Source organism: Myotis brandtii, unplaced genomic scaffold (assembly GCF_000412655.1).
Source record: "Myotis brandtii unplaced genomic scaffold, ASM41265v1 scaffold123, whole genome shotgun sequence".
NCBI classification, from domain to species: domain Eukaryota; kingdom Metazoa; phylum Chordata; class Mammalia; order Chiroptera; family Vespertilionidae; genus Myotis; species Myotis brandtii.
The window spans coordinates 14,875,788-14,890,076 of NW_005354291.1; the positions used below are offsets into that span (position 1 = coordinate 14,875,788).

General features: G+C 40.2%; 1 protein-coding gene across 1 annotated transcript in view; it reads left to right on the top strand.

The window, feature by feature from the left end:
* Positions 1-14,289, top strand: part of ECT2L (epithelial cell transforming 2 like) — a 58,432-nt gene that overhangs the window by 10,244 nt on the left and 33,899 nt on the right. The window contains exons 3-7 of the mRNA XM_014533872.1: positions 3,855-4,017; positions 9,138-9,390; positions 10,236-10,404; positions 11,562-11,700; positions 13,386-13,554. Of these exons, the coding sequence (XP_014389358.1) occupies positions 3,855-4,017; positions 9,138-9,390; positions 10,236-10,404; positions 11,562-11,700; positions 13,386-13,554 (893 nt within the window). The remainder of the gene's footprint in view (positions 1-3,854; positions 4,018-9,137; positions 9,391-10,235; positions 10,405-11,561; positions 11,701-13,385; positions 13,555-14,289) is intronic.

Here is a 14,289-nt window from a genome sequence, read left to right on the forward strand (position 1 = left end):
GAACGCCACAACATCAGCCCAGCATCACGTGTCTCACTCGTTCACTTTTTGATTTGACATACGAGTAATTTGAGTTACGAGCTCCATCACGGAATGAATTAAACTCGTAAGTCAAGGCCCCACTGTACATGCACACATGAGCACACAGACACACACATGCACACACACACACACACACGTGCTTTCCCCAGACTGACATGCCAACAGGTTCATTTTAAAGCCACTTTGTTTTGTCTCAGGTTGTGACAAAGCTGCATGGACAGGAATCAAGAGAGAGCAGGGCCTTAAAATAGAGCCAGGGGATTAGAAACACACACAATAATAGGCAATCATTAAACCTTGGAGCTAAAACAGGCAGCCTCTTTTCTTTTTTTTTTAAAAGTACTTTTTGTTTTGCAATAACTTTTAACTTACAGAAAAGTTGCAAAAACTATAAATAATTTATTTACACTGTCCATCTGGATTCCTCAATTGTTAACATTTTTTGCCATATTATTCCAAATCATTTGAGAGTAGATTGTAAACATGTTGCCCCACTAACCCTATGCCTTTCAGTAAGTCCTAAAAAAACAAGGACAGTTGGCTGAAAAATCAAGTACATCCTCTAATACCAGTAAATCAGCATTTATTGAGCACTACCATCCAACTCACAGACTCTATTCAATATTCCTGATTTTTCCAACAATGTCCCTTACAAATCATCCTTTCCTTCTCATTCCAGAATCCAATCCACAGTCACCGATTGTATTTAATTTTTATGTCTCTATAGCCACTTTCAATTGCTCAGTGTTTCCTTGTTTTTTCTTGACACTTGAAGAGCACAGATGTGTTACTTTGTTGGATGACCTTCAGTTTGTGGTTGGCTGACATTTCCTCAAGATCACATCCAGGGTATTACATTCTGGGCAGGAAGAACACAGAAGCGACGCTGTGTTCTCAGTGGATCACATCGGGGGCCAACCATGTCCATGTGTCCCATTGATCGTGATGTTGACTTTACTGCTTGGTTAAGATGACTAATTATGAAGTATTTTGTACTAATTTATTAATAACTAAAAAGTATTGAAGTGATTACTTTGAAATGAATTAAAAATTTTTGAATCCATGCAAATATCTTGTTTCTCATCAAACTTGTTTGCTGCATCCATTGGTGATTCTTATCTGAAGCATTTATTACTATGATAGCTACCAATTGGTGATTTTTCTAATCTAATTTCTCTACATGTGTGAGCTGGTGTTCTGTTGCAAGGTAGAATTTGCCCTCCTCTCACGACTTGCAGATGAGGCTCTAGCTAAGCCAGCAGTTTGGGTAAATTCCTGGTCAAGACTCTCTCTGGGTCTAGTGGATGTTCAGCAACTTGTTCATGAATGTAGCTAAGGTCTTTTTGTCCCTAACTGGAGGTGCTATTTTCATTTCACTGGGAAACTTTCTGAGGCTTGACCCACTCTATGGGAATGTAGGTCAAAGAAGACCCACGGGAGAATGAGATCTGTTCAGAATCATGACTTTTCTTGCAGTGAATTCATCTGTCCATTAGGACCCAGTAACAGGGCAGCAGTAGCCCCTTCGCAGAGAGAAAAAGTTCTAGTCTCAATGGCCTGAGGTAAATGAGTTCTGGTAGGTTCTTATTGTCAAAGTTTCCAATCATCTGTGAGACTGGTCACAAATGTCTGTAATTCCATGAAGTTTGGAGGCAATGAGAAGTTCCAGTGAAGAGTTTGATTTACTGGTACCTGGATTGCTCCCAAACTTTCTTATTCAAGAGATTCTTATTCAAGATGACCACCCTCTGGTAGCTTGGGACTGTAGCAGATGTCTATGCTAATATCCAAAAAGGACAGTCATTTTTGTTGTTGTTTGTTTTTATATAGTTGGTGGCTGCAGGGTCAGCAATGCATCTTTCATGGGCTGTTGAATGTCTCTTTGGCCTCTATAGCCCCAAGATGATCACTTTAATAGGGCCTTAGATTTTTATCTTTATTCAAGAGCTGTGCTGAGGCAGCTTGAAATGCAGTGTAAGAAGTTTTCTTGATGGATGTCATATAAAAAAGTTTTCTTTATAGATGTCACATTAAGAAATTATTGAATTTCTTTAGGTATGATGATAGTATTAGATAATATATTTTTTAATGTTCTCATTGTTTAGTATACACACTGAAATGTTTATACATAAAATATGATGCCTTGGAGTTATTTTAAAATAACATGGAAGTGGGGAAATGAGGAGGAGGAGGAAGAGGAGGAGGAGGAGGAGGAAGAGGAGGACGAAGAAGAAGAAGAAGAATGCCCTTGACCGGAATCGAACCTGGGACCCTTCAGTCCCAGGCCAACACTCTATCCACTGGACCAAACCGGTTTCGGCTGGGCCTTAGATTTTTATCTTTATTCAAGAGCTGTGCTGAGGCAGCTTGAAATGCAGTATAAGAAGTTTTCTTGATGGATGTCATATAAAAAAGTTTTCTTTATAGATGTCACATTAAGAAATTATTGAATTTCTTTAGGTATGATGATAGTATTAGATAATATATTTTTTAATGTTCTCATTGTTTAGTATACACACTGAAATGTTTATACATAAAATATGATGCCTTGGAGTTATTTTAAAATAACATGGAAGTGGGGAAATGAGGAGGAGGAGGAGGAGGAGGAGGAAGAGGAGGACGAAGAAGAAGAAGAAGAATTTTAAAAAGCTGTGTATCTGTCTCCTTGTGAATACCTTAGAGTAGGGGAGCGCCATAACTGACACAGCTCTATTTGAGAGGTGTCTGTTGCCCACATTAGGATTAATTACACAATTGGATCATGATCATATGTAGTCTCTTAAAGTGCCCTAGAAATTGTCAGTGGTTTACATGAAGTGGCCGTGGGTGTTCGAACTATATCAAAGTTGTACATATTTCCAAACATTTTTAAATGAAAAGGCTCTCGTGTTCTCCTCACTCTGTGCACTTTGCTGTTGATGTGAGAAGACATTTAAAGATGTTTCTGGCATTTTCTTTTTTTTTTTAAATCTGTAAGATGTTGTTAACTATTTGGTTATTGGCTAGAAGTTCTGAGTTATCTATATCTATAGTTTGTAAAAAGAACAAAACAACTGAGACAAGCTCTTGGTGCTTTTTGCTTGGCATCGAGGCTGTGGGCAAGGTGCCTGTGAAGAGTGGACCAGGGACACTGCAGTGGGCATCCATTTAGCTTCAGGTTGTCCTGTTTTTGTTCATAGTGACATAACACTCTGCTATTCTTAGCTCTGGAAAAGGGGAGTCAGCTGGCGTGAGGAGAGTTTGGGTCTTTTTTAGTTAAGTGTGGTAGTTTTAAACTGTTCTTAAACTGTACAATTCTTTATTTTCAGCAAAGGGAAGACTCACTGTATCAATGAAAGTTCAAGAACCTTTTGTACTAAACACAATTTGAAATTTTTTTTTTTACTTTTATATACTTAGAATACCGAAATATTTTTTGAAGTTAAATAAACAGTATTACATTAAAAAATATTAGAAAAAATAGAAAATTTTACCCAAAGCAAGTAAAAGGAAAAGAATAATGAATAGTAAAAATAAATAAAATAGAAAATGGACAATTTAAAAAATCTACGAAAACAAAAGCTGTTTTTTAAAAGAAAGTAACAAAGTTGACAAACTGAGTAACAAAGAAATAAAGAGAGAAAACATAAATTATCCAATGTCAGGACTAAAAAAGGGGGTATTGCTATAAATCCTACAAACATTAAAAGGTAATATAAGAAAAGTTTCAATAATTTTATACTCATAAGTTCAACAATTTAAATAGATGTTTTGTTTTGTACAGTTCATGGATATTAGTGTTCTGAACTAAATTTCTGTATCTTTCTTCTTAGGTTTGTCCATGACCAGTTTTCAGAAAGGATGAAAGTGTCCAAAGTGGATTTCTCCACAGTGTTACCACGCTTCATTTCTCTCTACATCTTTTCCTTTCTGAGTCCAAAAGATTTGTGTGCAGCTGCACAAGTCAGCTGGTCCTGGAAGTTTTTAACTGAACAGGTTTACTACTTGTTACTTCCTAGCTAGAGTTCAAATACAACAGTCATCTGTAATGAGGCTACTGGGGTAACTTTCTTCCCAGAGATAAACAGGGGTATCTGAACCATACCTAACTTATCCTTAAGGAAAAAAATAGGGATAAGTACATTACTTTATTTTGTAAGTAACAGATATACATTATTCTAATAATTTATGTAATTATAATATTTTTTAAGTACTCAATTATTTAGAAAATATTTTACCTTGGCTAAAAATGTCCATTCTTTCCTAAAATTATTTAAGCTTTGGTTTTTATATAATACTAGAGGCCTGATGCACGAAATTTGTGCGGGGGGAGGGGGGGCTCCCTCAGCCTGGCCTGAACCCTTTCCATTCCAGGACCCCTCAGGGAATGTCCGATGGCCAGTTTTGGCCTGATCCCACAGGGATCCGGCCTAAACCAGCTGTATGACATCCCTCTCACAATCTGGGACCACTGGCTCCAAACCACTCACCTGCCTGTCTGCCTGGTTGCCCCTAACTGCCCTCCTCTGCTGGCCTGGTCACCCCTAACTGCCCTCTCTTGCCAGCCTGGTCGCCCCTAACTGCCTCTGCCTCGGCCCTCGCCACCGTGGCTTTGGCCGGAAGGATGTCTGGAAGGATGTCCAGAAGATGTCCGGTCTAATTAGCAAATTAACCTTTTATTAGTATAGACTAGAGGCCTGATGCATGAAATTCGTGCAGGGGGGGGGGTGCTCCCTTAGCCCAGCCTGCGCCCTCTTGCAGTCCGGGAGCCTCGGGATTGATCTCCCTGCAAAGGGAGGCCCCGCCCACCCGCCGTAGTGCCACCCACCAGGTAGCCTGGGCCTCCCTCTTTGGGGTGATCGATTGTGGGGTTCCACAGTGGGCCCCAAAGAGGGAGGCCCTACGGGGTGATGGGGTGATGGCGGGGCCCCCCAACCAATCGCATCACACCCGCCTTGGCTGGCCTGGCGCCAGTGGGTGTCATAGCGTGGTCAGTCCAGGTGGTCGTTCTGCTATTTGGCTGCTTGGTCAATTTGCATATTACAGTTTTATTATTATAGACTAGAGGCCTAGTGCACGAATTCATGCATCAGTGGGGTCCCTCAGCCTGACCTGCGGGATTGGGCTTAAACCGGCTCTCCAACATCCCCTGAGGGGTCCCAGATTGCAAGAGGGTGCAGGCCAGGCCAAGGGACCCCACTGGTGCACGTTCAGGGCTGGCAAGGGATGCGAGAGGTTGGCTAGCCAGGGAGAGACTGTAGGAGGGCTCCAGGGCATATCTGGCCCATCTCACTCAGTCCTGATCGGCTGGACCCCAGCAGCAAGCTAATCTACCAGTTGGAGCATCTGCCCCCTGGTGGTCAGTGCACATCATAGTGAGCGGTTGAGTGGCCTTAGCATATCATTAGCATAGTATGCTTTGATTGGTTGAGTGGCTGACTGAACGACCGGACACTTAGCATATTAGGCTTTTATTATATAGGATTATTTTATCCATGGTAATTCACAATTTCAACTGAGCTCTCTTTGGCTAATATCTGTAAAGAAGTTAAGCCTGCCTCTGACATATTTGTCCCTTCATTTCTTTTTAAAAGGCTTAATAAAATGTGATGGGGACATACTTTAAAAACAAATCAATAACTTACTTCTTGAACCTGTACACACGTACCAGGGTGGCTTATGCGAGATTCTGATCCCAGAGGACACCTCACTGTCTGTGATGGGGCCACATGCAAGAGCCAACTGTGAGCCCTGGATTTATTGCTACAAAAAAGTCCAGGCTTAGTGTTTGCATGGTACATTGTTCTCTTTCTATTTTCAACCTTTCTATGTCCTTATGTTTAAAAAAATATGTCGTATAAACAGAATATGGTGGTGGTGGTTGTTTTTTAACATTTAGCAGTCTTTGACTTTTAGCTGGGATAATTTGGTCTGTTTATATTTATGTAAATACTGATATATTTAGGCCCAACTCTACCATTTTACTATTTATTTTTTGTTTGTTCCATGTGTTTTGTATTTCATTTTTCTCCTTGTCTTCTTTTGGAGTACTTAAATATTTATTTATTTTTATTGTTAATTATGAATTCTTCAGAAGTTCTTTCATGGCTACCCTAGTGATTACAGCGTGCATGCTAGGATTATTTCACCACTTATGAGATAAGGCAAAGAGCTTAGAATCCTTTAACTCCATCCCTCTCGTCCCCCTTGGTTTCTATGCTTTTGTTGTCAGATATTCTAATGCCATCTATAATCTACACTAATAAAAGACAAAGATGCTAATTGACCATACCTTCGCTATGCCCTAAGCCACACCCACCAGCCAATCAGAGTGACTATATACAAATTTACCCAGCCAAGATGGCGGCCTGCAGCCACGGAGCTGGAGCAAGCAGGAGGCTTGGTTGCCTGGGTGATGGAGGAAGCCAAGCTTCCCGCCTGCCATGAGCCAGCTGTGGCCTCCGCTCATGGCAATAAAGTTTCAATTATAGAAGACAAGTAAATCCCAGATACCTGCTTCCAGCCAGCCTCCACTGGGAGCTTGGATGGCTGGGGGTTGTGGCCAGCCTGCAAACTGCCATCAGCCACTCACCCATACTGGCCAGGCACCCCAGCAGGATGCTCCCACCCTGAAGGGGGTGTGGCCAGCCTGAAAACGGCCCTCAGCCCCTCACCCAGGCTGGCCAGGCACCCCAGGGGGGACCCCCACCCTGAAGGGGCTGTGGCCAGCCTGCAAACAGCCATCAGCCCCTCACCCAGGCTGGCCAGGCACCCCAGGGGGGACCCCCACCCTGAAGTGGCTGTGGCCAGGCTGCAAACAGCCATCAGCCAAACAGCCAACATATGTAAAAGATACAAACACTTAAATATATATGTTAACCTCACATGACTTTATTACAATTATTTTTTAATTATTATTTTTCAATTACAGTTACATTCAATATTATTCAGTATCAGTTACAGGTGTATAGCATAGTGGTTAGACAATCATGCACTTTACAGAGTGGCCCCCCTGTAATTCTAGTATCCACCTGGCACCATGCATAGTTATTATTGACTATATTCCTTATACTGTAATTTATATCTCTGTCTATTCTGTAACTACCAATTTGTACTTCTTAATCCCTTAACCTTTTTCACCAACCCCTAACCCCCTTAGTACTATTATTTTATATAGTCAATATATATTTTTTATATAGTCAATATTTATAAGTAACAACATATTTACTTTTTTTGTTGTTGCTCTTCATACCTTCCTACATCTCTGAGTTTCCATTTGGGATCATTTTCCTTCTGAATTTTCTTTAATATTTCATTTCATGCAACATGCTGATGACAAATTCTTTTAGTTTTTATTTTAAAATGTCTCTTTTCACCTTCATAACTAAAGGCTAGTGTCACTGGAAATTTGAACTCTAGGTTGGCAGTTAATTGTTTATAGTATTTGATATTTTTCCATTGTTCTCTGGCTTCTACAACTATTTTTTGAGGAGTAAGAAGTTTTATAGTTGTTCCTTTAAAGGTAATATTTCTATTTTCTCTAGCTGCTATATGTTTTTTTCTCTCTTTTGTTTTGTGTAATTTTATCATAATGTACCTAGAGTTTGTGTATGTGTGCATGTGTGTGTGTTTGTACATTTATCCTGTTTTGTGTTTTGCAGTGATTTTTGAATCTGAGATTTAATGTCCTTTATCCATTTTGCAAAGTTCTCAGATGCTATCTCTTTAGATATTGCTTCTGCCCAATTTTCTCTCTTTTCCTTGTGGGATTCCAATACTTATCTTAGACTGACTCACCATATCCCATAAGTTTCACATTTTCTCATATGTCTTTTCCTTCTGTTTGGCTGTCATTGTTTCAGTCTGGACTTTTCTTCTGGCCTGTCATTTAGTTGACTAATTACCTCTTAAACTGGATTCTAATTTGCTCTTAAACTGGTCCATCGAGTTCTAAATTTTAGTTATATTTTTCAATTCTAGAATGTTGATTTGATTATCTTGCCAAAATTTTCCACCTAGCCATTTCATTTCTTAGACATATTAAGTATAGGTTATTTTTTTTTTTAAAGTTTATATCTGATAATTACAACATCTGGATCTCCTGAGGGTCTCTTTCTATTTACTCAAAGACAAAAGAAGAAATGAACAATTGTCTTTTTGGTGGCTTGCTATTTTTGATTGAATACCACATACTGAGTATAAGTAGTTAATGTGATCATTTGAGTCTCTGGATGATGTTATCTTCCTCCAGAAAGAATTTGCTTTTGGCTCTGGCATTTGGTTTGGTTAGGAATAGATCCCTGAAACCCAATCAGAGAATGAGCTTTTTCAAAGCTAGCTTCAGTCCTGGTGATAGTTTTCCCAATTCCTCATCGTCCTTGCTGAAAAGAATCTCAACTGAAAGCCTGGTGTGGTTACCAGGGTTCCTCCCCTTAGTGGGCCCTAAACTTAAATTTGTTTCCTCTCCTCCCTGTGAGAATGCCTAGAAGTCTTCACAGCTTCTAAGTCTTTCACTCGTGGCTTTCTGCTCAGCTTGTCAGCCTGAACTTCATTTTGGAGCTGTCCGACTCCCTGCTGTGAGAGTGATGCCCCGGATCAGGCTTCTCTGGATTTCCTGCTCCCTGTGTCGGGGCTGCACAGTCCTTATTGCCCTGGTAGCTCTACAATGACTTCAAATAACCGTTGTATAATATTTTGTCAAGATATTTATTTAGATTCACCTGCACGAAATCCGCTGTTTTCATATATCAAAACTGGTTGCATATTGGCAATATCATATGGTTCAATCAAAGTTGTTCTCTGTGGGAGGATTGGTCTGAAACAAACAACTACATCATTGCTAGAAGCAGAAGTCCCAGAATCTTGGGTTAAAGTAACCAAATGCTATGGGGCACTAGATGTGTAGACCGAGATGACTAATACATATATTCATACATAATCAAAGGGTAGTTTTGCTATGGAGAAATGAATGTTTCTTATTTCTCGGCATCAAGATTAGATGGCAAATCAACTGCACTAGAAATCAGAAAGTATTAAAAAATATTATTTGTGTACCTGAAAGCATTATAACTAGGAAACTGACCTTTAAAAAACTCACAACTCATCTTTCTCCGAAGGACTGCATATGGATGCCCAAATGCATCAAGCTGGGATGGTTTCTGCCCTATACGCCCACAGATCATGAGTACGGGGCTTGGAAGCACCATTACATCGCGTGTGTGTGCAACTTAGACTGGCTGACACCTAGGGAAGCCGCTGCTGTCTATGGGACCCTGAATGAACCCAAAACAGACGACGAGGAGCTACAGGAGAGACACAGAGAAAAGTGCCTACGGAAAATAATTTGGGGGGAAATTGCACTGCGTAAGAGTGAGTAGCATTTAAAAACTTCACATCCTAACCAAGTGTTGTAGAAACCAATGGATTTACATACAACTTCCCAGAGGAACAGCATGTGGATGGCATCCTCTGAAGTATGTTCAGAACAAGCTCTTTTTTCTTCACTGTCTATTTCAAGATAATGGATAAGCAAAAGGGATTTCAGATGAATTATATAAGGTCAATTGTCAGCACCTCCATTGCTGTCCTAGTTTTTCTTTTACTTATAAGACCAAAGATAAGGAGAAGAGAGAAGTACAAACACAGGCAAAAGCAAATAAATAGGTTCAGAACAGTGCAGAAGAATTGGGATTGGTGAAAAGGGAGGAGAAATGAAAGGGAATGAAAATAGGAAGAATGGCTTTTTTTTTTTTTTTTTTTTTTTTTTTTTGTGGAAAGGGAGCTGGGACAAGACACACGTTCAGCTAAGCCTTCTGATTTGTGTGTAAAGTTAATTGACAAAGCTGACTCGAGTTCTCCCGTTTTCTTTTTGTCTTTTTACTGAATCGCCCTCTGTGAGATTGTAACAAACGGGAAATTACTTGAAGCCCAGAAGAAGGACAGAAATGGATGGGAAGCCTATAAATTAACTGGCTTCCACAAGAAAAGAGTTGCTTGTTCTCTGAGCTTTGTTTCTTGACCTCAAATGACTGGGAACTTGCAGCCACAGTGCTGACAGGATAAGAAATCCAAACAGAGTCCATGACAGTGGCTATAATGATTGCCGTTTGGAATACTGCCCTGGGACAGCTTTATTTCTGATGCCTTTATCTATGGAGCCTTGGCTGCGAGAAGCGTGCAGTCAACAGCCAAGCCGGCTGCTGTTTGTTTTTCAGAGGAGTTATTCCGAGCCCGACCCCCCTGGGTGAGCGGAACACGCTGCTCTAGATTGTTCAAATCCCGATGCCAACCACGTCTCCCCCAGACTGCGAGGGACCGAGTGGGATTACATGAAGCTTTGGAGAAACAGCTTGTTTTGGCTTCCTTAGAAGATTTGCCCAAGCGGTAAGCAAACCTCCATCTACTGAAGGCTCAGGACCATCCCCTGATACCAGTTCTAGAATAATCTAGCTAACATGCAGGATCTCTCGCCATTATATGGCTCTTAACCTTTGATATAGCAAGAACAGTTGTCTTTTTTTTGTTGTTGTTAATCCTCACCTCAGGATATTTTTCCATTGATTTTTAGAGAGTGGAAGGGAGGGGGAGAGACAGAGAGAAACATTGATACTAGAGAAACACAGCAATTGGTTGCCTCCAGCACACGCCCTGATGGGGGCCGGGGATCGAGCCTGCAACTTAGGTACATGCCTTTGAGTGGATTTGAACCCAGGACCATTCAGTCCGAGGGCCGACACTCTATTCACTGAGCCAAATCAGCTAGGGTAACAGTGGTCTTTAGCATGCTTTCTGAAGAGAGTAATATATAACGATGGTCTTTAGCAAGCTTTCTATAAAAAGGCTGTATGGTAGATATAGTATATTTTCCATATAAAGTTATTGAGCAAAAACATCCTTTTTTGCAGAAGTGTGTTTAGGGCTTAAGCAATACCCAGTGGTAACGTGGGGGTGGGAGTGACTGGAGAGAATGGAGACGTCACTCGGAAAACCGTGAGGCCTGGGTGATCGAGGAAATATAAAATCTCCCTGCTGCCCCTTTTCAAAATGTCATCTTGAACCCCTAAGTAAGCCACTACCTTCATGTTCAGAGCCCCACGAAAGCTAAGCTGCAAGAGAACTTTCTGGCATCCCACAGATGGAGGGAGGGAGGCCTAGAGAGCAGCTTTGGCTCCAACCTGCCCAGGAGACCCACTTGCTTTTGTCCCCAAACTACAGGGAGAAACGGAAGTGCTGAGGCCACTTGCCTTGTATACAATATAACTGATGACCACAGAGAACATATGATCAAAATCAAATTAAGAGAACATGAGCCCTGGCCAGGGTGGCGTAGTTGGTTGGAGCATCATTCCCACACCAAGGGATGGCAGGTTCGATTCCCCGGCGGGGCACATACCTAGGGTTGCCGATTCAACCCCAGACAGGGTGCATGCAATGTTTCTTTCTTTCCCTTCCTCTCTCTAGAAATCAATAAACATTAAAAAAAATTTTTTTTAAAGAGAGAGAAAATGAGAACTTCACTTATTTCCCCTTCCCCCCTACAGAAGTAATGTTTTTGGAAGACATTCCTACCCTTCATTATCGAAGAAAAATTGGCGTGGAGTTTTAAAAAATGATGACAGCCCTTCGCATGCTTTCCAGACACACTTCATATTAATATCATCTCGGATTCCTGCGCATGAGGTATAGGGCTAGAAGGCCAGGCCTTTCCGGAATCAAGTTTTTTCACTGACATTAGAAATTGTATGGCAATCTTTTGGCCACCATGTGTGTGAAAATGATTCATCTAAAAGAAAATTGGTCTGATCTAAGTGGAAATTTACAGGCCCAAAACAGTTTTAAAAATGAGAAGCAGTAAAGATAACCATAAATTAAAATTATTTTTTTAAAAGGCCTAACCTGCCTTGTATTAGTAGGTATCCAATAAATTCTTATTGAATTGAATTTGTTGCACTTAAACCACAAAAGAGCAAGGTTATTACAGATTATTTTAAAACTTCTTTGGAATACCAAGGAATTTAATAATATGTACCCACCATCTCTCAAAAAAAATAATATCAGAAATCCTATTTTGCAATCTATTTAATGAGGGTGTCATTAAATTAAATATGCTCTTTCTATAATGAAGTTACATATTTTGATTTTAATATGAATAAGACAAATAAAGGAAGTATACATATACATTAATACACACACAGGACATATGTAAGTGATAACATTTAGTAGATTATATCCATTGGCCTACTTAAAGTTTTCCAATAAAATTTCTATTTACAACAAAATGTTTGTTTTCAAGATATGAAATCACATCTATCTCTGGGCATCGAGGAGTTGACCTTGGTCATTCACAGTGGCTTACTTAGCATGTCCACATGGAAGCAAGGTCAGAGTTTTGATCTCCACATGGGCCACAGATAGTTTCCCTAATTGTTTAGAAGTGCATCATGCTGTGTGTGCAGAGGATAATTGGTGACAGGGTCTGGGTGAATAAGCAGGTATGAAGTAAGTCCATCCTCCTATTTGTCTTCTCTATAAAAGACTGTCATAATTACTTATTTGATTATCAATATAAAGGGGGGTTAGGTAAAAAATAGGGTCTAACCATGTGGTAATTCTCTATTCTGTTGAACTGTGACCTCCAGAAAGTGGCATGAGGTTTGAGAAAGAAAAATCAATGACTTCAATGACTTTTTGACCTGTCTGCTCCTAATAAAACTTAATCACAATGAAAAGTTTATTCGTTTGTTGAATTCAAGGAACAGTGTTTTAAATTTTTATTTAAATAGAAAATATTTATAATTCAAAAATTCAGCCTGGCCAGTGTGGCCCAGTGGTTGAGCGTTGACCTAGGAACAAAGAGGTCACCATTCGATACCTGGTCAGGGCACATGCCCAGGTTACCTGCTTGATCCCCAGTAGGGGGCTTGCAGGAGCAGCTGATCAATAATTCTCACTCATCGATGTTTCTATCTCTCTATCCCTCTCCCTTCCTCTCTCTCTATTTTTTAAAAATTCATAACTTAGAAGAAAACAAAACCTAAGAGGTCTGTTGCAAAATTGAATGATCTCAATTTTATTATTTTTTAAAAGTTGTATATATGTCTCTGTGTCTGAGTGGAAGAAAATAACTTAATAGAATTTATCTCTGAGTGCTGGAGCTACAAATGTATATAATTTTCTCCTCTTATAATTAGAAAAGAAATAATTTTTTAAAATTCCAGTGAAGGAGAAAGCTTATAGTTCTCTTTCCATAATTTCTGAAAAAAAGTCTTTACAAATCACAGATTACAAATTCATTAAATTCCTTTCATCAGCGATAGTCTAAAGTAATGGGCTTTAGTTCCTACAGCTTCGGTTTTATTTTCTAGATGGTGGTGGACAGTGTTAAGGCAGGTGTCATTTCTGTGGTGTACGAACACAGTGGCATGACCTTGGAGAGCCTGCTGTATCTCACAGATAAAGCCCTGGGTGGGCAAAAGGCACAGAGCATGGGAATATTCAGCGATGGAGATAGCAGGGAAATCAATTTACTCCAAGGTAAGATGGGGTTGGAAAGAACAACCCACTATACACTGGTGTGGTATTTGTCCCAGTCAGTGTATGACCTTCAGAGTACCATTGAAATTCCAATTTGTTAAGAAGGTTGATAATCCAGCTCAGAGCATACAGGCAGGAGTTCTATTCAGGCCTTCCACTGATTTAATGAGGCCCACCCACACTAGGGAATCTGCTTTACTCAGTCTATCTATTCAGATGTTAATGTCACCCCAAATCACCCTCACAAACACACCCAGATTAATGCTTGACCAAATTTCTGGGGAAAGTGACAGGTCAAATTAACCATTACGCCATTAAACAACAACTCCCTTTTCCCCCCTCCTCTGAACCCCTAGGCATTACTATCCAACTTCCTGTTCCTACAAGTGTGACTATTTTAGATATCTCATATAACTAGAATCATACGGTTACTTTTTGTGACTGGCTATTTCATTTAACATAATGTCCTCAAGGTTCACCCATATTATAGCATGTAACACGATTTTCTTCCTTTTTTTTTTAAGGTTGAATAATATTCTACTGTACCTATAACCACATTTGGTTTATTCATTCATTGATGAACACTTGGGTTGCTTCCACCTCTTGGCTATAGTGAATAGTGCTGTTAAGAATATAAGTACGGCCCTAACCGGTTTGGCTCAGTGGTTAGAGCGTTGGCCTGCAGACTGAAGGGTCCCAGGTTCGATTCTGGTCAAGGGCATGTACCTTGGTTGC